The 25,988-nt window shown below is 36.8% G+C and overlaps 3 protein-coding genes across 7 annotated transcripts in view; 2 read left to right on the plus strand and 1 right to left on the minus strand.

The window, feature by feature from the left end:
* The window catches only part of LOC118768137 (zinc finger protein 708-like), a 141,347-nt gene extending 128,270 nt beyond the window's left edge, over positions 1-13,077 (plus strand). For 4 of the 5 annotated variants that reach the window (XM_036514013.1, XM_036514012.1, XM_036514011.1 and 1 more), the window contains one exon: positions 11,177-13,077. In XM_036514013.1, the coding sequence (XP_036369906.1) occupies positions 11,541-12,710 (1,170 nt within the window). In that variant the 5' untranslated portion in view covers positions 11,177-11,540 and the 3' untranslated portion in view covers positions 12,711-13,077. Of the gene's footprint in view, positions 1-8,262; positions 8,719-11,176 lie in introns of those variants that run through there. The other variant, XM_036514016.1, reaches the window with a different exon arrangement.
* LOC118768140 (gastrula zinc finger protein XlCGF49.1-like) lies at positions 2,914-4,476 on the minus strand. The gene is made up of 2 exons (XM_036514021.1): positions 4,288-4,476; positions 2,914-4,168 (listed from the first exon to the last, which is right to left on the minus strand). Exons 1-2 carry the CDS (start codon positions 4,288-4,290, stop codon positions 3,419-3,421), a joined length of 753 nt encoding a protein of 250 aa, XP_036369914.1. The 5' UTR covers positions 4,291-4,476; the 3' UTR covers positions 2,914-3,418.
* A 4,032-nt stretch (positions 13,078-17,109) lies between the features above and the next one.
* Positions 17,110-18,814, plus strand: LOC115225247 (zinc finger protein 22-like). The gene is made up of 2 exons (XM_036514023.1): positions 17,110-17,950; positions 18,539-18,814. Exons 1-2 carry the CDS (start codon positions 17,703-17,705, stop codon positions 18,678-18,680), a joined length of 390 nt encoding a protein of 129 aa, XP_036369916.1. The 5' UTR covers positions 17,110-17,702; the 3' UTR covers positions 18,681-18,814.
* Positions 18,815-25,988: the final 7,174 nt, after the last annotated feature.

The raw sequence follows: 25,988 nt of genomic DNA on the forward strand, positions 1-25,988 counted from the left end.
ACAGCTGGATGCCTTTTTTCTCCATGCCAAGCAGGGCCATCTCCCTGACAGGATCTGTCTTTGGTCTTTGCTAAATTTACTGTATGGTTTTTCAATCCAGATCTTGCTTCCATACCTGAAATTTGTTCTCTAATTGTGGTAGGGATTCAGCAATAAGAACAAGGTCATCAGCTTGGAAGAGATCCCAAGGGCAGCCAATCTTAAATTCCTTCCTAATGCCAACCACTCCGTGAGTGTAGTGGGTGCATTTTACATGCCAACAGCACAGGTGCCAGGCAAGGCTGGCAACGGCTATGATCGGTTGGTGCTTTTCACCGGCATAGAAGCCAGTCAAGGTGTTGCTGGCATCAGTCATGTTTGGATGGTGCTTTTTACTTGCCACCGGCACAGGTATCATCATCATCATCATCATCATTTAGCGTCCGTTTTCCATGCTAGCATGGGTTGGACTATCACAACTATAATTTCCATTTGATTTTTGATGTTGATGTACTTGACTCAATAGGTCTCCTCATATATAAATGTAAGTTACATGGATCAAGGTGTAGAATTGTATCAACTAGAAGCACCAGCAATGCTATCTTCCTGGTGAGGCAAAAGCAGAAGTACTTGGTCAAAGATATATCTTTGCATTTGGATTTTGTTGACATGGAGAAAGCTTTTGACAGAGTCCCCATCTCTATTATTTGGGGAGCAATAGAGAAGCTAAGTTAAGTTAATTTTTTGGCTCAAAAAGCAAAAAGCAAGGCCATGTAGGGGGACATGGAGTTATGTACAGGGAGGGTGGTCATACAAAGAGTTCAGGCCGTTTCTGGTCAAGAGAGACTTTGAACCGAGCGGTCGTCGGCATCTTCACTATCTCATCCGGCAGCTTATTCCATGGATCCGCAACCCGGACTGAGAAAGCCCCTCTCCTTCGATTGAGATGAAATTGTCGTAGATAGAGTTTTTCAGAGTGACCCCGCAGCCGACGCTCTGGAGCAGGAGTGAAGAACAGCTCTTTCGAGAGGTTACACTTTCCGCTTATGATGTTGTGAGCGAGAATGAGATCACCACAGCATCATCGTTTAGGGAGAGATGAGTGGTTGGTGAGACATGTAAAAGCCATGTATAGGGATGCTGTCAGTAAGGTAAACGTCACCAATGAGTATAGCATGAATTTTAGTGTCAAAATAGGAGTCCACCAAGGATCGTTTTTCACCCCACTCTTGTTTATCATAGTCCTGCAAGCAATAACAGAGGAATTTAAGATTGGCTGCCCTTGGGATCTCTTCCAAGCTGATGACCTTGTTATTATTGCTGAATCACTACCAGAATTAGAGAACAAATTTCGGATCTTTTGCTTTTGAACGGCACTTTGTAACATAATTTCTAGTTAACTAAACACTTTAAAACTTTGTATACTGGTAGAATGTGTTTATAAAACATCATTTTTTCTTGGCTTTATTGAGAAAATCCTTATGTTTGTAAGATATTTCATCTGAAAATTCGAGTATTTTGGCAATTTTAACCAATCGCTGGAGTCCATTTAGGTAAACATTCCGTGCTGTATGAATATGTCCCTCGTTTAAGAAACAGATTGGGTTTATTTACATTTGTGAAGAAAAAAAGATACCCTTCCCACACTCCTAAGACTAACTCTCACCCTAAATCTAAAATAGATTGAAATGCAATAGATCGATACTAGGGCCATAATTATGGGTGACATTTTCATTTGACACCGCTAGAAAAAAATCCCACTTTCTGTAGCGGTGTCGTATGAAATTGTCATCCATAGTTATGGCCCTAGTATCGATCTATTGAATTTCAATCTATTTTAGATTTAGGGTTAGGGGTGGGGGAATGGTATCTTTTTTTTCTTCACAAATGTAAAGAAACCCAATCTGTTTCTTAAAGGAGGGACATATTCATTATGCACAGAATGTTATTTACCTAAATGGAGAGCAGTGATTGGTTAAAATTGCCGAAATGCTCGAAATATCTTACAACCTACAGAATTTTCTCAATAAAGCCAAGAAAAAATGATGTTTTATAAACACATTCTAATAGTATACGAAGTTTAAAAGTGCTTAGTTAACTAGAAATTGTGTTGAAAAGCACCGTTCAAAAGGAAAAGATCCCAAATTTCAGGTATGGAAGCAAGATCTGGATTGAAAAACCATACAGTAAATTTAGCAAAGACCAAAGACAGATCCTGTTAGGGAGATGGCCCAGCTCGGCATGTAGAAAAGATGTCAGGAGAAACTCCATGTAGTGTACCCAGTACAAGATATGGACACATATTGTTCATTAGATTATAGGCTGCAGATCGTGGGATAGCCTAAGCATGTCCAGCAGAGAAGAACTGATCATCGTTGGGAACTGGAATGTGATACAATGGTGTCGGAATAATATATCCACAAGAAAACAGCAAATTAATGTAATTAAAATTGTTTGAATGAAAACCACACACATTATAATTAATGAGTTGATGCAAATGAGGAAAATGTAAAAAATTTATTTGTCTGAAAAAAAGTAATACAATTGCTGTATTTTATTCCCCATTTTATCACTGGTATTGTTATTGATCAATATCAATAAATACAGGTTTAGTTAAATTACGTTAAGAGAATTATTTTGCACAGATAACACAGCAAGATGTCTTCTCTCCTGTATGAATGCATTTAAAATTAGTTAAACAACATAATCCTAAGAGAATGATTTACTACAGATATCAAAACCAAAAATCAAAATCATAATCGATCAACATCAATGGAATTTGAACTTGTGATACCAGTGCCGGTGGCACAAAAGTGAACCATCCGAATGTGGCCGTTTGCCAGCCCCGTCTGGCACCTTTGCCGGTGGCACGTAAAAAGCACCCACTACACTCACGGAGTGGTTGGCGTTAGGAAGGGCATCCAGCTGTAGAAACACTGCCAGATCAGACTGGAGCCTGGTGCAGCCTTCTGGCTTCCCACACCCCAGTTGAACCGTCCAACCCATGCTAGCATGGAAAGTGGATGCTAAACGATGATGATGATCACAGCGATATAATATCTGCCCAATCTAACTGGATTTTTGATAAAAAATTTTCTTACGCAGAATGACTTACTGCAGATATTACAGTGCTATGATGTCTCTCCTGTATGAATGTATTTGTGATTAGTTAAATATTGTTCCACAGAGAATGATTTACCACACCTCTTACAGTGATACGTCTTCTCTCTTGTATAAATACATTTATGAGTATATATAGTATATTCCTGAGATATAGTTTGTCTCCTTTATGAGTGGACTTATGATTAATCAAATAATATCTTACACAGAATGATTTACTGCAGATATCACAGTGCTATGATTTCTCTCCTGTATGAATGTATTTGTGTCTATTAAAGTTACTTTTATGAGAGAATGATTTACCACAGATATCACAGTGCTATGATTTCTCTCCTGTATGAATGTATTTGTGTCTAGTAAGGTTACTTTTATGAGAGAATGATTTATCACAGATATCACACTGATATGGCCTTTCATTAGTGTGAGTAAGTTCATGAGCAGTTAAATTACTTCTCACTACAAAGGATTTACCACAGATATTGCAGTGATATGGTTTCTCTCCTGTATGAATTGATTTGTGATAAGTAAGTCTATTCTTATGAGAGAATGATTTACCACAAATATTGCAGTGATATGGCTTCTCACCTGTATGTGTAAGTTTGTGAGTAATTAAATTACGTTTTAATGAAAAGGATTTATCACAGATATCACACTGATATGGTTTCTCTCCTGTATGAATGTATTTGTGACAAGTAAGGATACTCCTATTAGAGAATGATTTACCACAAATACCACATTGATATGGTTTCTCTCCTGTATGAATGTATTTGTGATGAGTAAGATTATCTTTCTTAGAGAATGATTTACCACAGATATCACAGTGAAATTGCTTTCCACTTGGATCGATACACTTGTGAACAGTGAGATTTGCTGTATTAGAAAAAGTCTTTTTACAGATATCACATTGGTCTGATAATTTTTCTCTTTCTCTTGTCATCTCCGGTGGATTCATTATTCTTCTGCAGTATACGACCCCAAAATATATTTTTCTTTTCTTCTTTATAAATGTCTTTGTTGATTCAAATACTTCTACTGCTATATTTACAGCAAATCTGATCTTCTCGAATATCTGAAGATAATACAAAGACCTTCACAGATTTTTCCAAATTCAAACAGAATGTAAAATACTGGCAATGAAGAAAACAAACGTTCGTATTAATTCCAAAGAAATATTTCACAGTTATTCACCATAGATTTGTAATAGAAACAGGGTTATATATATTATTTATAATATCTTCCATTAGTCTTCAAAGGATGATCAATATTCATGACGTATCTGATGTAAAAACTCCTTTATACCACTAACATCTCATATTCTGAAATGACACAGAAACAGTAGAAGATATAGGAAAGACTTAAAAAGCAGAGATTCAACTACAAAAAATATTACTACATTTTCATAATAATAAACTGTTTATATAAACCTTAACCCGAATAATTAGTCTCTATACACAGACTCTTGTTCCTTTGCCTTCAGATATTATGTAAAATGTTAAACTACAAAATATTGGACAATAACTTCCTACTATCTTCAGAAATGTGATAAGTTACTGTTGTTTAGCCCGGAATCATCCCTGGCTGATCAGGTCTATTAATGAAATTAGGTTGTGTTCACGACTTTTAAAATAATAATAATGAAATTACTGTATACAGTGCTCAGGTGCACCAGAACTTGTCAAAAGTGCGTATAAATTATATACAGCAACGTACAAATGTATGGGAAGTGAACAGTGTATGAGTCAGATAGATGCTTGCGTGTGTATGGAGGGGCGAAAATCAGGTGTAGTGTTGGCGAATCTCAGGAAGCATAGAAAGAAGCCCGTCGTATATATGTGTATATGTATGTGTTTATGTGTCTGTGTTTGTCACCCTAACATCGCTGGACAACCGATGCTGGTGTGTTTACGTCCCCGTAACTTAGCGGTTCGGCTAAAGAGACCGAAGAGAATAAATCCTAGGCTTACAAAGAATAAGTCCTGGGGTCGATTTGCTCGACTGAAAGGTGGTGCTCCAGCATGGCCACAGTCAAATGACTGAAACAAGTAAAAGAGATAACTATTAAAGCCAATCATTTTGACAAAATAAACAGCAAATAGTGATACGTAGCAAGTTATACCTCTATAATAAAGTGATAGACAGCTTCGAATGGACACAAGTAACAAATGGAATGTCTACTGTAATAAAAGAAGGCGATCTTATGGTATAAGTACCGGTGTACTTCCGGAAGTACCAGATACATTTCAAAAAAGTGTTTTTTTTATATATGGAGGGTTAGGTTTTAAGTTAGGGTTTGTGTTAGGGTTAGGGTATGTGGCGATCCTTCGGTATATGTACACACGTGACTTTGTTTACATTTCTGAAGATATGAGTTCCAGCTCTTCTACTTCTTGTGGAAGGGCGGGAAACCACTTGTGAAACGCTCTACTTGCTGTCAACAACCGTTAAAGGGTGGCTAGGGATGCCTTGGCTGATGATGCGCAGACATGCGCTGAGGTTAAGACATCTGTGGCTCTACCTGGATGGTGAACGGGTGTGGTCTTCGCTAGCAAAACTGATATTTCCCAAGTTCACTAGTTTCGGTGGATGGGAAACCTGGCTGAATCGTAGATTGAAAGTTGGTACTTGGTACACGGAGTGTCGCAAGGCTCTCCTGCTATTCCGTCGCTCGGGCAACGCCTGCGGTGGGGGTTCCACCACATTCTTCTATAGAGGGTTGGTAGAGGCGGAATGTGAAGATACCTTGGGGGAAACCCTAGGTCTCGACGATAATCAGCTGGCCAGTCTGTTCCGACGTACGTTCGAGCCGAGGACACTGGACAACTTCCAGAAGTCTCTGGCATGGCAATGCTACAGAGGAGCTCTACCTGTTCGGGATAAACTCGCAAGGCACGGTGGCCAAGACAGTCCGATATGTCCAAGATGCGGGCGGGATAGGGAAACCGTCCCGCACGCTATTGTTCATTGTCCGGACGTGTCTGAGGTGTGGGTTTATGCCGAACACCTGTTGTCAGGTACACAAAGAGTACAGCTGTCGACTGAGTCGATTACAAAAATTGACCCACCGGATTTCCTCGTGAATGAAGGTAAGTTTCGTTTTCTCGTTGTAGTAGCAATTGCGAAAGAGGTGATATGGAAGACGAGAATGAAAGGTGTACAGTCAGGCAAGTTCATCTCCGGCCCTGGTTTGATGAAGTATTTCATCTTTCACCTGAAAAGGAAGATAGGGCTGGAGAGAATATGCCTGACTAGGAGAGTGTATGAAGAACGATGGAAGGATGTAGCACGAAAGTTGCGAGTGAAAGATACAACATAAATGTAATACCAAGCGCAACCAAAAGTATCAGTGGGGAGGCGGGGCTCGTGGGGTCCGAGCTAAACCCGCACCCACTCCACCCGTAATGTCTTCCGGTCTGTCCCATCATTCGATTTCTGTCCATTTATTGTAATTCATGAAAATTTTAAAATTCGATTTATTGTAAAAACCCATTCGTGTGTCTGACCCCATCATCAGATTGTATTGTCCCGTCTATGTTCGCCCCTTGTGGGTAATAATAAAACAACATGCGCTGAGGTTAAGACATCTGTGGCTCTACCTGGATGGTGAACGGGTGTGGTCTTCGCTAGCAAAACTGATGTTTCCCAAGTTCACTAGTTTCGGTGGATGGGAAACCTGGCTGAATCGTAGATCGAAAGTTGGTACTTGGTACACGGAGTGTCGCAAGGCTCTCCTGCTATTCCGTCGCTCGGGCAACGCCTGCGGTGGGGGTTCCACCACATTCTTCTATAGAGGGTTGGTAGAGGCGGAATGTGAAGATACCTTGGGGGAAACCCTAGGTCTCGACGATAATCAGCTGGCCAGTCTGTTCCGACGTACGTTCGAGCCGAGGACACTGGACAACTTCCAGAAGTCTCTGGCATGGCAATGCTACAGAGGAGCTCTACCTGTTCGGGATAAACTCGCAAGGCACGGTGGCCAAGACAGTCCGATATGTCCAAGATGCGGGCGGGATAGGGAAACCGTCCCGCACGCTATTGTTCATTGTCTGGACGTGTCTGAGGTGTGGGTTTATGCCGAACAGCTGTTGTCAGGTACACGAAGAGTACAGCTGTCGACTGAGTCGATTACAAAAATTGACCCACCGGATTTCCTCGTGAATGAAGGTAAGTTTCGTTTTCTCGTTGTAGTAGCGATTGCGAAAGAGGTGATATGGAAGACGAGAATGAAAGGTGTACAGTCAGGCAAGTTCATCTCCGGCCCTGTTTTGATGAAGTATTTCATCTTTCACCTGAAAAGGAAGATAGGGCTGGAGAGAATATGCCTGACTAGGAGAGTGTATGAAGAACGATGGAAGGATGTAGCACGAAAGTTGCGAGTGAAAGATACAACATAAATGTAATACCAAGCGCAACCAAAAGTATCAGTGGGGAGACGGGGCTCGTGGGGTCCAAGCTAAACCCGCACCCACTCCACCCGTAATGTCTTCCGGTCTGTCCCATCATTCGATTTCTGCCCATTTATTGTAATTCATGAAAATTTTTAAATTCGATTTATTGTAAAAACCCATTCGTGTGTCTGACCCCATCATCAGATTGTATTGTCCCATCTATGTTCGCCCCTTGTGGGTAATAATAAAACAAAACGAACTAATCTCTAAATATTGTATCCATCCTATAACTACGCATTTGTCGGATGCTAAAACTGAAGTGGTAAATTTTTAATGGTTTTTATTGCTATAATTACGTTTTCGAAATGTGAATTATAATGAAAAAACCCCGAATAATGGCAAAAAATACAAAAGTATATGCTGATTACTTATTTTCAGGTTTTTTGCTACTCTTACGATCTCCTCTTTAAACCTGTAGTGTCGTTCTTCGTTTATTTCTTTTTAAGGTTAAGGTGAGAAACCCGTGGGTTGTTTTCTAACCAATACCCAAGAAATTATTTTTCTCTTAGCTTTATTGAGAAAATCCTACATTTTGTAAGATATTTGTTGTTTTTTATTTCTTCAATTTCTGCAATTTCAACTAATAAATGACGTCTATTGAGGTGAAAACATTCTGTGCCGTATGAATATGTCCCTCGTTTAAGAAACAGATTGGGTTTATTTACATTTCTGAAGAAAAAAAAGATAACCTTTCCTCAACTCCTAACCCTAAAACAGATTGAAATGCAATAGATCGATACTAGGGTTATAATTATGGGTGACAATTTCATATGATACCGCTAGAAAAAACTGCCGTTCAAACGGAAAACATTCGATGGGAGTAAGACACGCGTGTCTGTTCCCCACACCCACCACTATCTGACAAGTCGTGTTGCTTTCTTTGACATTGTGGTTCGGTACGCGGAGGATGTAAAAGTAGCAATAAAAATGTCAGCTTCTAGCTTTGTATCATTTGTTATTATTTGCATTTTTTCTTACAATTCACATTTTCAAAAATTTACCACTTTACTTTTAGCATCAGACAAAAGTGTTATTAATACGGGAAGCACAACAACCGGATTCTTAATTCGTTTCGTTGACGTTCCGTGTCGGCTTTTCGATGTGTCTTTTTCGCTAGATCGCTTATTTGTGTAATTAAAAATATTATAAAACACCGACTAATATATTATAAGAGGTAAGATGTAACACATATTTTCTTTTTAGTAAAAGCCTATGTATCTGGCTAATTGGAAACACCAGGCAGTTTTGAAAGTTTTAAATACTGCTTGTCTGAAATCGATATTAATTCTATTGTCCAGTAAACTTCGTAAATTATGCCTAGAAAATCTGGATTTTACTTGTGGCCATGAAAAAGCACCAGATTTTTAATTACAATTATTTTAATAAATACTTCATTATTTTAGTAGATATTTCAGTGTTTTCATTTCAAGTTTTAACTTGGAAAACTGACAGTTCATTCTATTAATAAACTGGTATAATTTTTGTAAAAAATAAAATTAAGAAGTGATTTCGTTATGGTTATCTGGATTGCTATAACCTTTAGAATAATACCTATCCAAACCGATTTTGGCCGTTTTCTTTTTTAACTTAAAAACCACAGGAGGGGCCTTTTTGGTTAAAATAAAACAAGTAAATATTTTCAGAGGAAAAGGTGAACAATTCAAGGGATGTTTTGCTGGTGTTTCTAGCACAACCGAAACCACCCTCCCTTTTCACTCTCACACGTATTATCTTTTTCTTAATTGTTTCAGTCATTTTGACTGCGGCCATGCTGGAGCACCGCCTTTAATCGAGCAACTCTATCCCAGGACTTACTCTTTGTAAGCCCAGTTCCTATTGTATCGGTGTCTTTTGCCGAACTGCTAAGTGACGGGAAGATAAACACACCAGCTTCGGTTGTCAAGCAATGCTAGGGGGACAAACACAGACACACAAACATATACACACACATACATATATATATATACATATATAGGACAGGCTTCTTTCAGTTTCCGTCTACCAAATTCACTCACAAGGCATTGGTCGGCCCGAGGATATAGCAGAAGACACTTGCCCAAGGTGCCACGCAATGGGACTGAACCCGGAACCATGTGGTTGGTAAACAAGCTACTTACCACACAGCCACTCCTGTGTGTTGATGTTTTTTTTTTAAATATTTTTCTCCTATTATATTTTATGGAATGACTAGCAGAGATACCCGGCATTGCTCAGTATTAAAAGGTCATAATTTGTGTTTATATATATTACAGTTATGTTGAAACAGGTGATATAGGAAAGTGCAGCATTGATGACAAATCATTTGTGGAGTAAATGATGGGCTAATTGGACTAAGCGACTTGTCATTTGCCCGAGTATTCCTTGCCCTAACCAGTCATGGAAAATTGGGGGTGGAGGGTACGTGGTTTTTGAATGCACCGAAAAGCTGTCAGTGGATATGTTTTCCTTTCTGGCATCTAACATGACCCATCGTCTGAAGTTTTGACACCTCCTTTGGGTTTATTGTCCTACATCACTCATGAAGTAAATTTTGAGGACCTGTGACACATAAAAGCACCAACCGACCGTGGCCATTTGCCAGCTTCCTCTGGCCGGTGGCACGAAAAAAGCACCCACTATACTCACGGAGTGGTTGGCGTTAGGAAGTGCATCCACCTGTAGAAACACTGCCAGATCAGAATGGGGCCTGGTGCAGCCTCGTGGTTTCCCAGATCCTGGTTGAACCATTCAACCCATGCTAGCATGGAAAGCAGACATTAAACGATGATGATGAAGATGTGGTTGGTTGTTCATTTGTGGGTAACAGGGAACCATTGAGGTGACAGACTTGCCCTTCGACTGTGAATGTCAGTGTAAATCCATGTTCAACTATCTCCTTAGATGCACCAAACAATGTCATTTGTGATGCAGGATTGTCTGATATTGTTCAGGAAATCCTTTGACTGGATGGAAGTACCTTCCAGAAGAGGTTGAGAAGGAGCTGGTAGTGCTGGCAATATTACCTTACTGCCTGGGCATTGCATGCCATTAGTTTCATTTGGAAATTTTAAAGCTTTACAGAAACAACGATTTGAGTTTAGCACACTAATTTGGACAAAATTATCATTTTCATAAAAATGGGATGGATTATATCTGAAAGCAGCTCCAGGATTTGTGAAGAACGCATTTATACATAGTCTGTTTGTGAGAGCTATTCTATTGGACCACTGTCTAATCATTAAAATGTTTTAATGGCTAAGCATTAAATGCTGCAGGATGTGTTTGCTGATCTTGCAAAAGTCTCATCTCCCTTCTGTATTGAGACTCCATCTGACGTGCTGCGGCTTGCCTTTGCTCATCTTGAGAAAGTCCCATCTTGCTTCTGTCTTAAGAAGCAAGATGGAAATATTGTCCAATAATATGTAATTTAATGTTTTACATAATATCCGAAGGAAGAGGAGCTGAAGTCTGTGTATATGTAGACATTACACAAGGTTGTATCATATAATTTCAATAACAGAATATATTTCAAAGACAACTTAAAGGATTATATCCACAGTTTATGATTATGAAAATGAAATTATATTTTCTATTGTTGAATCTCTGCTTTTTAAGTCTTTCCTATATCTTCTTCTGTTTCTGTGTCATTTCAGAATATGAGATGTTAGTGGTATAAAGGAGTTTTTACATCAGATACATCATGAATATTGATCATCACTTGAAGACTAATGGAAGATATCATAAATAATACATATAACCACGTTTATATAATTTATCTATGGTGAAGAACTGTGAAAAATTCCATCTGAATTAATAGCAACATTTGTTTCCATCATTGCCTGGAATTTCCCATTCAGTCTGAACTTGGAAAAATCTGCAAAGGTGTTTCTATTACCTTTAGCTATTGACAAAGACCAGACTTGTGGAAAATATAACTAGAGAAGTATTTGAATTAACAAAGGAATATATAAGAAGAACAGGAAAATATATTTTGTGCTTGTATACTATAGAACAATAATGAATCCTCAAGAGATGACAAAAGAAAGAAAAAAGTTATCACACCAATGTGATATCTGTAAAAAGACTTTTTCTAATAAGGGAAATCTCACTGTTCACAAATTCATTCATGCAGGGGGGAAACAATATCATTGTGATATTTGTGGTAAATCAATCTCTCAGAAAAGTAACCTTACCTCTCACAAATACATTCATACAGGAGAGGAACGGTATCGCTGTGATATTTGTGGAAAGTCATTCTTTCAGAAGGTTCACCTGACTTCTCACAAATACAGTCATACAGGTGAGAAACCATATCAATGTCGTATTTGTGGTAAATCATTCTCTAAAAAAATTAACCTTACTTCTCACAAATACATTCATACAGGAGACAAACTATATCGCTGTGATATTTGTGGTAAATCATTCTCTCAAACAAATAGTCTCACTTACCACAAATTCAGTCATACAGGGGAGAAACCACATCCCTGTGATATATGTGGTATATCATTCTCCCAGTTAGGTGACTTAACTAAACACAAATCCATTCATACAGGAGAGAAACCTTATCACTGTGATATCTGTGGAAAGTCATTCTCCCAGAAAATACATCTGACTTCTCACAAAACTGTTCATACAGGAGAGAATTCATATCACAGTGATGTCTGTGGTAAATCATTCTCTCATAAAAGTAGCCTTCTTTCTCACAAAGACATTCACTTAGGAGAGAAACCACATTACTGTGATATCTGTGATAAATCATTCCGCCTGATAGGTAGCTTAAAAAGACACAAATACATTCATACAAGAGAGAAACCATATCGTTGTGATATCTGTGGAGAGTCATTCACTCAGAAGACTAGTCTTACTTCTCATAAATACACTCACACAGGAGAGAAACCATATGAATGTGATATTTGTGGTAAATCATTCTCTCGAAACCGTACCCTTATGTATCACAAATCCATTAATACTGGCGAGAAACCATATCACTGTGATATTTGTGGTGAATCATTCTCTCGGAACACTGGCCTTGCTTATCATAAATCCATTCATACAGGAGAGAAACCATATCAATGCGATATTTGTGGTAAATCCTTTTCGTTAAAAAGTTATTTAACAACTCACAAACTTATTCATACTAATGAGAAACCATATCAGTGTGATATCTGTGGTAAAACGTTCTCATAAAAGTAACCTTAGTAATCATACATACACTCATACTGGAGAGAAACTATATCCCTGTAACATTTGTGGTAAATCATTCTCTCAAAAAAGTAGCCTTACTTATCACAAATACACTCATACAGGGGAGAAACCACATCACTGTGATGTTTGTGGTAACTCATTCCCTTGTCTGAGCGCTTTAACCTCTCATAAATACATTCACACAGGAGAGCAATCATATCAATGTAATATCTGTAGCACAGCATTCTCCCGAAAAAGTAGTTTATCTGTGCACAAACGGACTCATACAGGAGACAAGCCATATCCCTGTGACATTTGTGGTAAATCATTTTTTTTATCAAAGCAAGTTAACCTCTCATAAATACATTCATACAGGAGAGAAACCATATTCCTGTGATATCTGTGGTAAATCATTCTCTCATAAAAGTAACTTTAATAGACACAAATACATTCATACAGGAGAGAAACCATAGCACTGTGATATCTGCAGTAAATAATTGTGTGTTCAGTATTATTTAACAGATCACAATTCCACTCATGCTAGATATGTCATTGTGATATCTGTGTTAAATCTTTCACTCAGGAATGTGCTAGGGGTCCAAACATGTCACTTGTCTAACTCATGAAACGGATGATACAGCATTCTTCTTTTATTCTAAATTCCTAAAATCTCATCAGATTTTGTGAATTAATTTAATAAACAGAAAGAAAATTAAAGTTGTCTTACTCTTTTTTCTCCTCTCATTTTATACGCAGAACATTCTTCCAAATGTTGTAATGGTGAGACACACGTAAATTATAGAATTCACAGTGGATCAGTGTATGATAAAAGTCACACACGTCTCCAAACTAACCTACTATCAGCGTTTATTTTCTCTCTATCCGCTCAGTCGAAGTCGACTCTTGGTCACTCGTTGGATCAGTGTCCTCCAGTCAGTTCTATCCTGGGCCGCTTCTTTCAGATTGGCCATGTCCATTCCGGTATCACTCTTGATGGTGTCAACCTAGCGGGTTCTTGGTCGGCCTCTTCCTCTTTTGCCACTGACCATTCCGAGCATGATGTCCTTCTCCAGGAATTTTCTCCGCATAATATGACCGAAATATGCCAATCTATCCTTGGTGATCCCATCTTCTAGCGACATTTTCGGCCTTTTCTGCTTAAGAACTTCTCTATTGGTGAGCCTCGCTGTTCATGGAATCTGTTGATATTATTTAATTAAATATCAAGATACAGTGAATGGGAGACTTTTACATTTAAACCGCCCGAAATTTCATCTAGTTGTAACTTCTCCCCGTTAATTAAGCCTTCAAATTAGTGCTGAAAGAAGAAATAACGTTTGATTTCATGGTAGGGGTGAAACATCAGTGATATTAAAATGGCTCAGAGTTACTTCCCTTAGCATTAAACAGAAAGAAATGCCTTCAAACTTTATATTTCGTCTTTATTCCTCTTCGACCAGATCCAGCTGGAATAGCTCTCTGCTGTCTCTGATATTGCCTCTAGAGCATTGCTCATGTTCTTCCCAGAGACTGAGGGTTGTTGGATCTTTTCCTTCTGAACGGCAGTTTTCTACACAATTTCTAGTAACTAAACACTTTTAAACTTTGTATACTGGTAGAATGTGTTTATAAAACATTATTTTCTCTTGGCTTTATTGAGAAAATTTTATAGTTTGTAACATATTTCGTCTTTAATTTCGAGCATTTCGGCAATTTTAACCAATCGCTGACCTCCATTGACGTAAACAACATTCCGTGCTGTATGAATATGTCCCTCGTTTAAGAAACAGATTGGATGTTTTATAAACACATTCTACCAGTATACGAAGTTTAAAAGTGTTTAGTTAACCAGAAATTGTCTGCCGTTCAAAAGGAAAAGATCCGGGTTGTTTCTTTAAATCGTAAGGTGATTTGCCCACAAGATCTCTCGATCGAACCTCCATGGCTAGAAACTTCACTCGGAAATTCTGTTCCTCCAACATGGCGTATTTTTCAATCTTCCACAGGAGCGCTTCACTTGTCTTCCTTTCAAACGGCATTCTTTGTATCAATATATAGGACAGGTACCACTTTTAGACGCAGAAAATGATTTTAGCTCAATAGAGGGCATAGGATTGGTTAAAATTCGAAAAATTAAACTACGTTAAAATTACAAATTACAATTTTCTCAAGAAAGCCAAAAGAAAAAGATGTTTTATTTTGACACATTCTACCAGTATACGAAGTTTAAAACTTTTTAGTTACCTAGAAATTATGTTAAAAAACTGTCGTTCAAAAGGAAAAGATCCGTGGTTTCTCTTTCGTACGCTCGTGTTGTTGTTGTTATAGTTGTCTGAGTGAGGAATGTTGTTGTTGCCATCAACACCGCTATTGTTTACATTAATTTGAAATTTGCCAGCAAAATCAAATAAAATGGCAATGTTCTATAAGTTGTACGAGCTTATATCCTTTGTATGAAAATAAAGAAGTTAAGTATGTTATGTGACTCCGGCGTAACCGTAACCGCCAAAAACGGGTGGTGTGGCTATTCGTTACCTTGGCCCAATTCACATTTTCAAATATTTATTATAGTTATAAACAAACATTAACAGTTTACAACCTTAAATTCAGACAAAAATGAGTAAATACGAAGCGCACAACAACCGGATTGTTAGTTCGTTTCGTTGACTTTCCGTGTCGGCTTTTCTATGTGTCTTCCAGTAATATTTCCCGCTCGTTCGAGTGTGTAATTAAAAATATTTCTTATAAAACAGCGACTAAATTATCATCAGAGGTATGTTGTAATACATATTTTCTCTTTAGTAAAAACCTATGTATCTGGCTAATTGGAAAATCCAGACAGTATTGATAGTTTTAAATAATACTAGTCTGAAATCGATATTAATTCTATTGTCCAGTAAAGCACCTGGTTTTTAATTTCAATTATTTTGGTAGATAATCCATTTGCTGGTTGTGTCCATTCAAAGCTGTTTGTTGTTTTATCACAGATGTATCATTTGCTAAACATCTGTATTTGCTGTTTATTCTGTCAAAATGATACACGTTAATAATTTTGTCCATTTCAGCTTCTCAGAATAAATAATCTGCAACATCATAAAACATCAATAGCTAACTGAAACATGTGGCCAGTGATAGCACTATGATAAAAAGCAGATACAGCCTTTTGTAGACAGAATCGGCAAGGGTCATAAACTGGCGATGGGTACTACTCTAGAAGAGTGGTCCCGGTGTGCGCACTCGCGCTTGTTAGTCGTGACTAGTCGATCCTTACTTTGTGTTTTTGTTTTATTTACTCAGTTTAAAAAAAAAAGGAAATTATTTACTAAAGAATATGAAAACTAAAAGAATATATCACACACATTTTATTTGATTTGTGTAAAAAAATCATATACATTGTTCTAAGAAATAATTTATTTACTTTCTTTAAAAAATTCTTTTATTTTATTCTGTAAAATCAACTCATTTGCATACGCGCAAGTCTTTGTAGGATCGACTAATTACGACTAGCTAGCGCGTACCGGGTCCAGTCTTCGCTAGTAGTACCTGTTTTATTTACTTTATTTTAAAAAGAAAGGCGATCTTACGGTATAAGTACCGGTGTACTTCCATAAGTACCGGATACATTTCAAAAAAGTGTTTTTTTATATGTGGGGGGGGGGGGGAGAAAAGTGTTTCTGTTATCTTCAGAAATGTAAACAAAGTCACGTGTGTACCTATACCGAAGGATCGCCATTCTGTCCTGGCTCTACTCTTCATACGTCAATTCACAGAAAACTTTCTCTAAATTAGTGACCACACCTTCAACATATGTGAGTGCAGTTTGTTGATCTGTTACAGAAGTTGTAACAATCATGAACATTACCTAATTTCATTAATAATAGATCTGCTCAGTCAAGGATAACCTAGGGTTAAACAGTAGTCACTTATCATATTATTGTCCAATATCCTATAGTTGAACCCTTTATTGTTTAAACCAGCCATATCAGGCCCAGATATTCTGCATGTTTTATATTCAAACTGGCGGTATCTGGCCTCTCACACCTAACCTACATTGACATTCTAGAAATAAACAATCACATCATTGAAACCTCAAAGCCATAAGATAATGAATGATTAATTCAAAACAATTTGAGTGAAAAAGAATTACATTTAACAGAATAATCTGAACACTAAAGGGATAATGTTTTCCATAATATCTGAAGGAAGAGGAACTGAAGTCCGTGTATATGTAGACATTACACAAGGTTGTATCATATAATTTTAATAACAAAATAAATTTCAAAGACCACACCCTTTTGTTACTAACCCGGCCAAAACCGGCTCTGGCTCTGTGGTAAAGTGTCTTGTTTTCATAAGTTTTGAATTAAAGTCCTCCACCAAACCTTAGTTACAATTTATGTTCCTAACACTAGTTGAATGATAACTAAGTTAGTTTACTAAGTTCTTTATTATATTTAAAATAATTGAAAGAAACACACTGAATCTCAAAAGAAATATGGTAACAAAAGGGTTACCATATTATAAATTACCATAAATAAATTTCAGAGACAAATTAAAGGATTATATCCACAGTTTATCATTATGAAGATGTAGTTATATTTTTTTTATAGTTGAATCTCTGCTTTTTGAGTCTTTCCTATATCTTCTTCTGTTTCTGTGTCATTTCAGGAGGTGAAATGTTAGTGATACTTCATGAATATTGATCATCTAATGGAAGATGTTATAAATATTTGACATAACTCTTTTTATACGATTTGTCTATGGTGGAAAACTGTGAAATATTTCTTCTGAATTGATGGCAACATTTGTTTCCATCATTGCCTGTAATATTTGCTAAAGTCTTTCACATTCTGTTTGGAGCGGGAGATATCTGCAAAGGTGTTTGTATCATCTTCAGATATTGATGAAGATCAGAACTTCTGGAAATATAAGCAATAGAAATATATAAAAAAGGAAGCAAAATTATATTTTGTGTTTGTATACTATAGAACAATAATGAATCCTCAAGAGATGACAAAAGAAAGAGAAAAATTATCACATCAATGTGATATCTGTAAAATGACTTTTTCTAATCAGGGAAATCTCACTGTTCACAAATTCATTCATGCAGGAGGGAAACAATATCATTGTGATATTTGTGGTAAATCATTCTCTCATATCAGTAGCCTTACCTCTCACAAATACAGTCATACAGGTGAGAAACCATATCAGTGTGATATTTGTGGTAAATCATTCACTCATAAGCATAGACTTACTTCTCACAAATCCATTCATACAGGAGAGAAACCATATAAATGTGATATTTGTGGTAAATCATTCTCAGATAAAAGTAACCTTTCTTCTCACAAATACATTCATACAGGAGAGAAACCATATCAGTGTGATATTTGTGGTAAATCATTCACTCATAAGCATAGACTTACTTCTCACAAATCCATTCATACAGGAGAGAAACCATATGAATGTGATATTTGTGGTAAATCATTCTCTGATAAAAGTCACCTTTCTTCTCACAAATACATTCATACAGGAGAAAAACCTTATCAGTGTGATATTTGTGGTAAATCATTCTCTCAAAAGAGTGGCCTTATTTCTCACAAATCCATTCATACAGAAGAGAAACCATATGAATGTGATATTTGTGGTAAATCATTCTCCCATAAGCACAGCCTTACTTCTCACAAATCCATTCATACAGGAGAGAAACCATATCAGTGTGATATTTGTGGTAAATCATTCTGCCATAAGCACAGCCTTACTTCTCACATATCCATTCATACAGGAGAAAAACTTTATCACTGTGATATTTGTGGTAAATCATTCTCTCAGAGAAGTAACCTTACTAGACACAAATCCACTCATACAGGAGAGAAACCTTATCACTGTGATGTCTATGGAAAATCATTCTCTCAAAAAAATTCAACTTTCTTCCCACAAATCCATTCATACAGGAGAGAAACCTCATTAATGTGATGTCTGCGGAATGTCATTCTCTCAAAGACGTTACCTTGATTCTCACAAATACATTCATACAGGAGAGAAACCATATCAATGTCGTATTTGTGGTAAATCATTCTCCCGTAAGCATAGCCTTACTTATCACAAATCCAATCATACTGGAGAGAAACTGCATTTGTGTGATATTTGTGGTAAATCATTGTCTTGCTTGCGCTCTTTAACCTCTCATAAAAACATTCATACAGGAGAGAAACCATAGCACTGTAACATCTGCAGTAAATCATTCTAAGTCGGATCTTTTCCTCTTGAACGGCACTTTTCAACACAATTTCTAGTTAATTAAACACTTTTAAACTTTGTATACTGGTAGAATGTGTGAAAAGAAAACGTTTCTTTCTCTTGGCTTTCTTGAGACAATTGTAATTTGTAAGTTTAATGTAGTTTAATTTTTCGAATTTTAACCAATCCTATGCCCTCTATTGAGCTAAAATCATTTGCTGCGTCTAAAACTAAGACAGCATCCTGTCACTAACCCTAACCCTAAATTTTAGCCTTTCAGTTTGTTTGTTTTTTATTGTTACATGTGTGTCTAAAATTATTCGTTTTGTTTTTTAGTTGAGTTTTTTTCTTTTGTTTTAGCCTTTCATTTTTTTTTCTTAATTATTATCCTTAAATTAATTTAACAATTAAGAAAAAAAACCGAAAGGCTAAAATTTAGGGTTAGGGTTAGGGTGATGTTGTCTCAGTTTTAGACGCAGCAAATGATTTAGCTCAATAGAGGCCATTGATTGGTTAAAATTCGAAAAATTCAACTACGTTAAACTTACAAATTGCAATTTTCTAAAGAAAGCCAAGAGAAAAAAATGTTTTATTTTGACACATTCTACCAGTATACGAAGTTTAAAAGTGTTTAATTAACTAGAAATTGTGTTGAAAACCGCCGTTCAAAAGAAAAAGATCAGGTATTTCTCCTGCATCTGTCTTACCAGAAATATATAGCATCAGTGGTGCTTTTCCCTGGCATGAACCCAAACTGCATCTCATCTAAACTGACTCTCTCTCTAATTAGTTGATAATTATTTACTTTGTGTGAAAAAATTATTTACCTCGTTTAAAAAAAAAAAATTATTTGATATACAGCCTTTAAATACATACCATAAATCCTCGAGTATAGTCCGCCCTTGAGCATAATACTCAGGGGAATTTTTAGGGGGCTGTACCTCTGAAAAACTTAAACCTTGTGTATAATATGCACCCCTTCTCTAACATGAGTCAAGGAGGTCTATATAACATCCTTGGTTAGTAAAAATGTATACGGTAACGTCCTTTATTATTATTGTATATATAACATAATGCAAACGTGTAGCTTTTTTGTGTATTTTGTTTGCAGAAAATAAAGAAATAACAGTAATAACGTTTAATAAATGTTGCTTACTGCAAGTTATGGATGATTCTTTTATGACTTCATTGCTTTCAGGCTTAGCTTAAGGTATTTTCACGCCCGACATCACAAATTGCGTCTGAATAAACATTGCCGGACAGCAAAGAGAGACTCGGACATTGCTTACAGAATATTTTTCATTTTTTACCTCGTCTATAATCCGCACCTGGGATTTTGACCTTTAAATTTGGGGGGAAAAATGCGGATTATACTCGAGGATGTACAGTACATGTTTTGCGCATGCGTGCATCTATTAATTTGCATACATGCACTCGCGCTAGGTAGTCGTAGGATCGACTAGTCACAACTAGCTAGCGCGCAGTGGGATCACTTTTCTTAAATAGTACCCGGCGTCGATAACCAGTCAAGTCGTGAATCACTCTGGTAATTAATATATATATAACAATTATAGGTGGTTTTACATTTTCCACAATGATATTTACTACCAGGGTGCCACCAAGCTTATTGAATATGAGAGAAGGCTGTTTTTCCTAAGACATATTAACATGCAGCCATCTGTACTTTGTACAAGTTTGCGCTGATCTTTTCCTTTTGAATGGCATATGTCAACACAATTTCTAGTTAACTAAACACTTTTAAACATCGTATACTGGTAGAATGTGTTTATAAAACATCATTTTTTCTTGGCTTTATTGAGAAAGTTCTATAGTTTGTAACATATTTCCACTTTAAAATCAAGGATTTCGACAATTTTAACCAATGAAATATGCCTATTTGGAGTCAAAACATACCGTGCTGTATGAATATGTCCCTTGTTTAAGAAACAGATTGGGTTTATTTACATTTGCAAAGAAAAAAAAATACCCTTCCCCCACCCCTAACCCTAAAATAGATTGAAATGCAAAGATCGATATTAGGGTTATAATTATGGGTGACAATTTCATACAACACCACTACAGAAAATGGGATTTTTTTCTAGTGGTGTCAAATGAAAATGTCACCCATAATTATAACCCTAGTATCGATCTTTGCATTTCAATCTATTTTAGGGTTAGGGGTGGGGGAAGGGTATCTTTATCGTACCACTACTGCATAAATCTCTATGAGATATTTAGAAATGTACTGGATCTTCTCGGTTTGAACAGCAGTTTTTCTAGCGGTGTCATATGAAATTGTCACCCATTATTATGACCCTAGTATCGATCCATTGCATTTCAATCTCTTTTAGATTTAGGGGTGGGGGGAAGGGTATCTTTTTTTCTTCATAAATGTAAATAAACCCAATCTGTTTCTTAAACAAGGGACATATTCATATGGCACAGAATGATTTCACCTCAATAGACGTCAATGATTGGTTGAAATTGCAGAAAAAAAACAACAAATATCTTACAAACCGTAGAATTTTCTCAATAAAGCCAAGAGAAGAAGATGCTTTATAAACACATTCTACCAGTATACGAAGTTTAAAAGTGTTTAGTTACGTGCAAATTTTTTTTAAAAACTACTGTTCAAACTGAAAAGACCTACATACTCTATTTTTGATGGTGAAATTCCAATGAAGGATCCTTGGATTTAGGTTAGAAATTGGCTCTTTCTGTATTGGCAAGTAATTTTGAAATAAAACTGAACAATGGTATACATATATACATACGTACGTACATACATGCAGTCTGTTGCTATAGCAACGGAGCTAAGATACACAGAGTGAAGCCACTCGGGAAAGATTGACTCTAAACTCTGCTGTGCATTCACACTAAGTGTTAAGATTCTAGCTCTCTTCTGCTGTTTGCAGCAATGCTTGGAAGGAAGGTGTGTAGCGTGTGATTGTCACATTGAGCATAATAGAAAGTTTAGCGGAGAATCTGCATCAGATTTTGCAAAACTCAGGGCAATACCTGCTCAGAGGCCCACACAAATTTTCATCATTCTCGACACAATCAAGGGAATCTTGTATAACTTATTTCTTTATTACCCACAAGGGGCTAAACACAGAGAGGACAAACAAGGACAGACGGCACGGGTTAAGTCCGTTATATCGACCCCGAAACGATGAAAGGCAAAGTCGACCTCGGTGGAATTTGAACTCAGAAGATCATGGCAGATGAAATACGGCTACGCATTTCGCCCAGCGTGCTAACGCTTCTGCCAGCTCACCGCCTTGTATAACTAAAACCTGAGTGACCCCTGGCGGTCAGACAGGAAAGCAAAATGAAAATGGGATTTAAAGAGAGTAATCTCCCTCGACCTTCTTGAATATATTAGAAGCTTCCTATAAACTTCCAGGTGACATAGCAGTCAGGGACTTCTGGTTTATCCCTAATATAAAGCAGAACATTCTAATTTTGTGCCACCCTTGCGTTGACTCCTGACTCCTAGACATGCATTGACTCAGGTCATACACATACACACCCGCAAGTGCATGTGTTTGCCTTATTCTGCTTTGAGACGTGGTTGCAAAATATGTTCATCTGATGTTACAAGCTTTTCCTTCAATTAACCTTATATGTCAACGCATTACCTCTGGATCTTGCCTGAGTAGGGTTTCCTCTCCGAAGACCTTCCGCTGTGCAGCTCTCTTGAGAATTTCCTACCATTGTCTTATTTTAACATTTCATCAGTGACTGGGAAATATATTTCCTTCACACTCCTTCTCTCACATGGTTACCATCTACTCAATGGCTCCATCGCATATTCACTAGATAACCACCATCGTTAGCATTTAATGAACAAACTTATCCCTTCGTTTATCTCTCATCACTGTATCTTAGCATCTAACACCAAGTATTTTGTATATTAAATAATATCAACAAATTATATAACTTCAAAACAAACATTTATTATAGATCAGTTTGGAGAAATGTGTAACTTTTATCATACATTGATCAAGTGTGAATTCTATGCTGCATCATCAATTGTATAGGCTCATAAGGGACACGTTTGGATAGGGTTGCCAGATTAGAAAATCATATATACGGGACACTTTTAAAATCTCTCTCTATATATATATTTATACATGCCTGCACACCCAACATAATATATAAAAGCAGAGAGATAAGTTAAAAAGATAATGCAATTATTTTAATGAGTTATGAGGTCAAAATTATTTAATACAAGCTAAAGAAATAATAAATTCTATTAAAGTGAAATAATTTGAAAATATTTCTTTAATACAGACAACAGAGAAATAAGCAAACAATATCTTGTGTAATGTGTACATATAGGCATAGTAGTGGCTGTGTGGAAAGTAGCTTGCTTACCAACCACATGGTCCCAGGTTCTGTCTCACCGTGTGGCACTTTGGACAAGTGTCTTCTACTATAGCCTCGGGCCGACCAAAGCCTTGTGAGTGGATTTGATAGACAGAAACTGAAAGAAGTCCATCGTATATATGTGTGTGTGTGTATATGTTTGTCCCCCAAACATCGCTTGACAATCGATGCTGGTGTGTTTACGTCCACCATAACTTAGCAGTTCAGCAAAAGTGACTGATAGAATAAGTACTTGGCTTACAAAGAATAAGTCCTGGGTCGATTTGCTCAACTAAAGGTGGTGCTCCAGCATGGCCACTGTCAAATGCCTGAAACATGTAAAATAGATAGGTTCCCCTATTTTCTTTCATGTATCCATATTTATTATTGAAATATCACTTCCAGTATCGAACTGAAGTTTAATATTTATTCCAATCATTTTTACGTGTACAAATTTTCTTATTTGGGAGTCGAATTTTGTTTCTGTTGAGAGCCCTCTAGGATCTTTAATGGTTGATCTTCAGAATTTAGTTCTGCAGTGTGAATTTCTGTATATTCAGTTGTTGTAAGGCCTTGTACCAAAAGAAGACACCTGAACATCTCAGGTGTAAATTCTCTGAGTTTAAAAATATGCACACATCCTGTCAATTGTTCCTGCGTATGTGATAAAATCACCATCCTCTTTTTTCATTATATTCCAAAACACCATCCAAGTGTTAGAGAAGTTTTATCACCGAATATGTTAGACAGTAATTCTATTGTTTCTTTAAAACAAATTTCATTGAGTTTTTTTGGGTAATATGAAATTAAAGTAATGTTCATACTCAGATGGGGCTCATTTATGTCATAATAACCATACTTTTTCTGTGTCTGACCATGTCTTACAATCATCCTTAAAAATTACCTGCTGTAGTATAATGCAAGTTATACCGTCCTCTGGGTTATAACTGAATTCATCGAGTCCAAAACGTCGTCTGGCGAGAATGTACTTCCCTTATTTTTGGACTTCTTTGAATAAAGCTCCAATAATTGTTGTTGTTGCTGCCTTTGTCGTTGATTTTGCAACAGTTTTAAAGAAGCTAATTAGTCTTCCATGATTTAACAATTTTGTATCACAAAAATTTGTTAACTGACCTGCAAGAGCTTCGAAACTCTCATCGCCAGATGTTGTAACATAATTGTTCCGTACAACAAATAAGATAACCAGAAAATTATAACAACAATCTAATGAACTAACAAATCTTTTACGAACCAACATTCAATATTCCTTAGGAAGTAAACCAAGCGACACCTTCCGACTTCACTTGACTCTGAACCGTAAACCCACTCAGATTGTAACTATTTATACTTTACTCGGACCAGTCTATCTCTCACAAGGGGACATGGTAACTCTCATCACAACAGGTGCCATTCTAACCAGATGCCCATCATAAATCCCTGCTTGGTGTCTGGTAAGAACAAGACCCTGAAAACCTGCTCTACAGAATGATTTAGCAAAAAATAAGTATGATGATAATCCCTTGCATGGGTTGAGCGGGGATGTGCTTGAACCATAGGTAGAGTGGGGCATTAGGCTCTTGAAAAATATTTCCCTCTCTACACCCAGAACTGTAACAAACAGCAATAAGCCTCCAGCTAGTGCCAGAATATGTGGGCAGTAGCACAAAGGGTGCAGATCCTGGGATCCCTGAGTGTGTCCAGCAGAGGATAACTGATCATGGCTGGGAAACTGGAGTGTAATACATTTGTGTCAAAATAATATATCCTCAAGAAACAGACCAAATTAATATAATCAATATTGTTTGAATAAAAACACAAATCGTAATTAGTGAGTTGATGCAAATGAGGAAAATGTGAAAAATGAATTTATTTTGTAAAAAGTAATACATTTGCTGTATTTTATTCAGCAGGACATCTGTTTTATCATTGATATTGTTATTGATCAATATGAATAAGTATATGTTTAGTTAAGGTAGATTATTGAGAGAATGATTTAGCACAGATTACACAGTGATACGATTTCTCTCCTGTATGAATGGATTTGTGATGAGTTCAATATTGTTCCACAGAGAATGATTTACCTCAGGTATCACAGCAATAGAGTTTCTCTCCTGTATGAATACGTTTATAAGTATATACAGCATATTCCTGAGAGAATGATTTGCTGCAGACATCACAGTCACATAGTTTCTCTCCAGTATGAGCAGACTTGTAATTAATTAAATAATTTCTTAAACGGAATAATTTACTGCAGATACTACAGTGCTATGGTTTGTCCCCTGTATTAATGCATTTGTGTCTATTTAAGTACCTTTTTTGAGAGAATGATTCATCACAGATATCACACTGATATGGTTTCTCACCTGTATGAACTGATTTGTGATATGTAAGGTGACCTTTTTGAGAGAATGATTTACCACAAATATCACATTTATATGGTTTCTCTCCTGTATGAGTGTATTTGTGATAAGTAAGGCCTCTCCTTCGAATGAACGATTTACCACAAATATCACACTGATATCGTCTCTCATGAGCATGAGTGACTTCGTGAGTAGTTAAATAACTTTTTGATGAAAAGGATTTATCACAGATATCACACTGATATGGTTTCTCACCTGTATGAACTGATTTGTGAGTAGTAAGGTTACATTTTTGAGAGAATGATTTACCACA

Source organism: Octopus sinensis, linkage group LG27, assembly GCF_006345805.1.
Source record: "Octopus sinensis linkage group LG27, ASM634580v1, whole genome shotgun sequence".
NCBI lineage: Eukaryota > Metazoa > Mollusca > Cephalopoda > Octopoda > Octopodidae > Octopus > Octopus sinensis.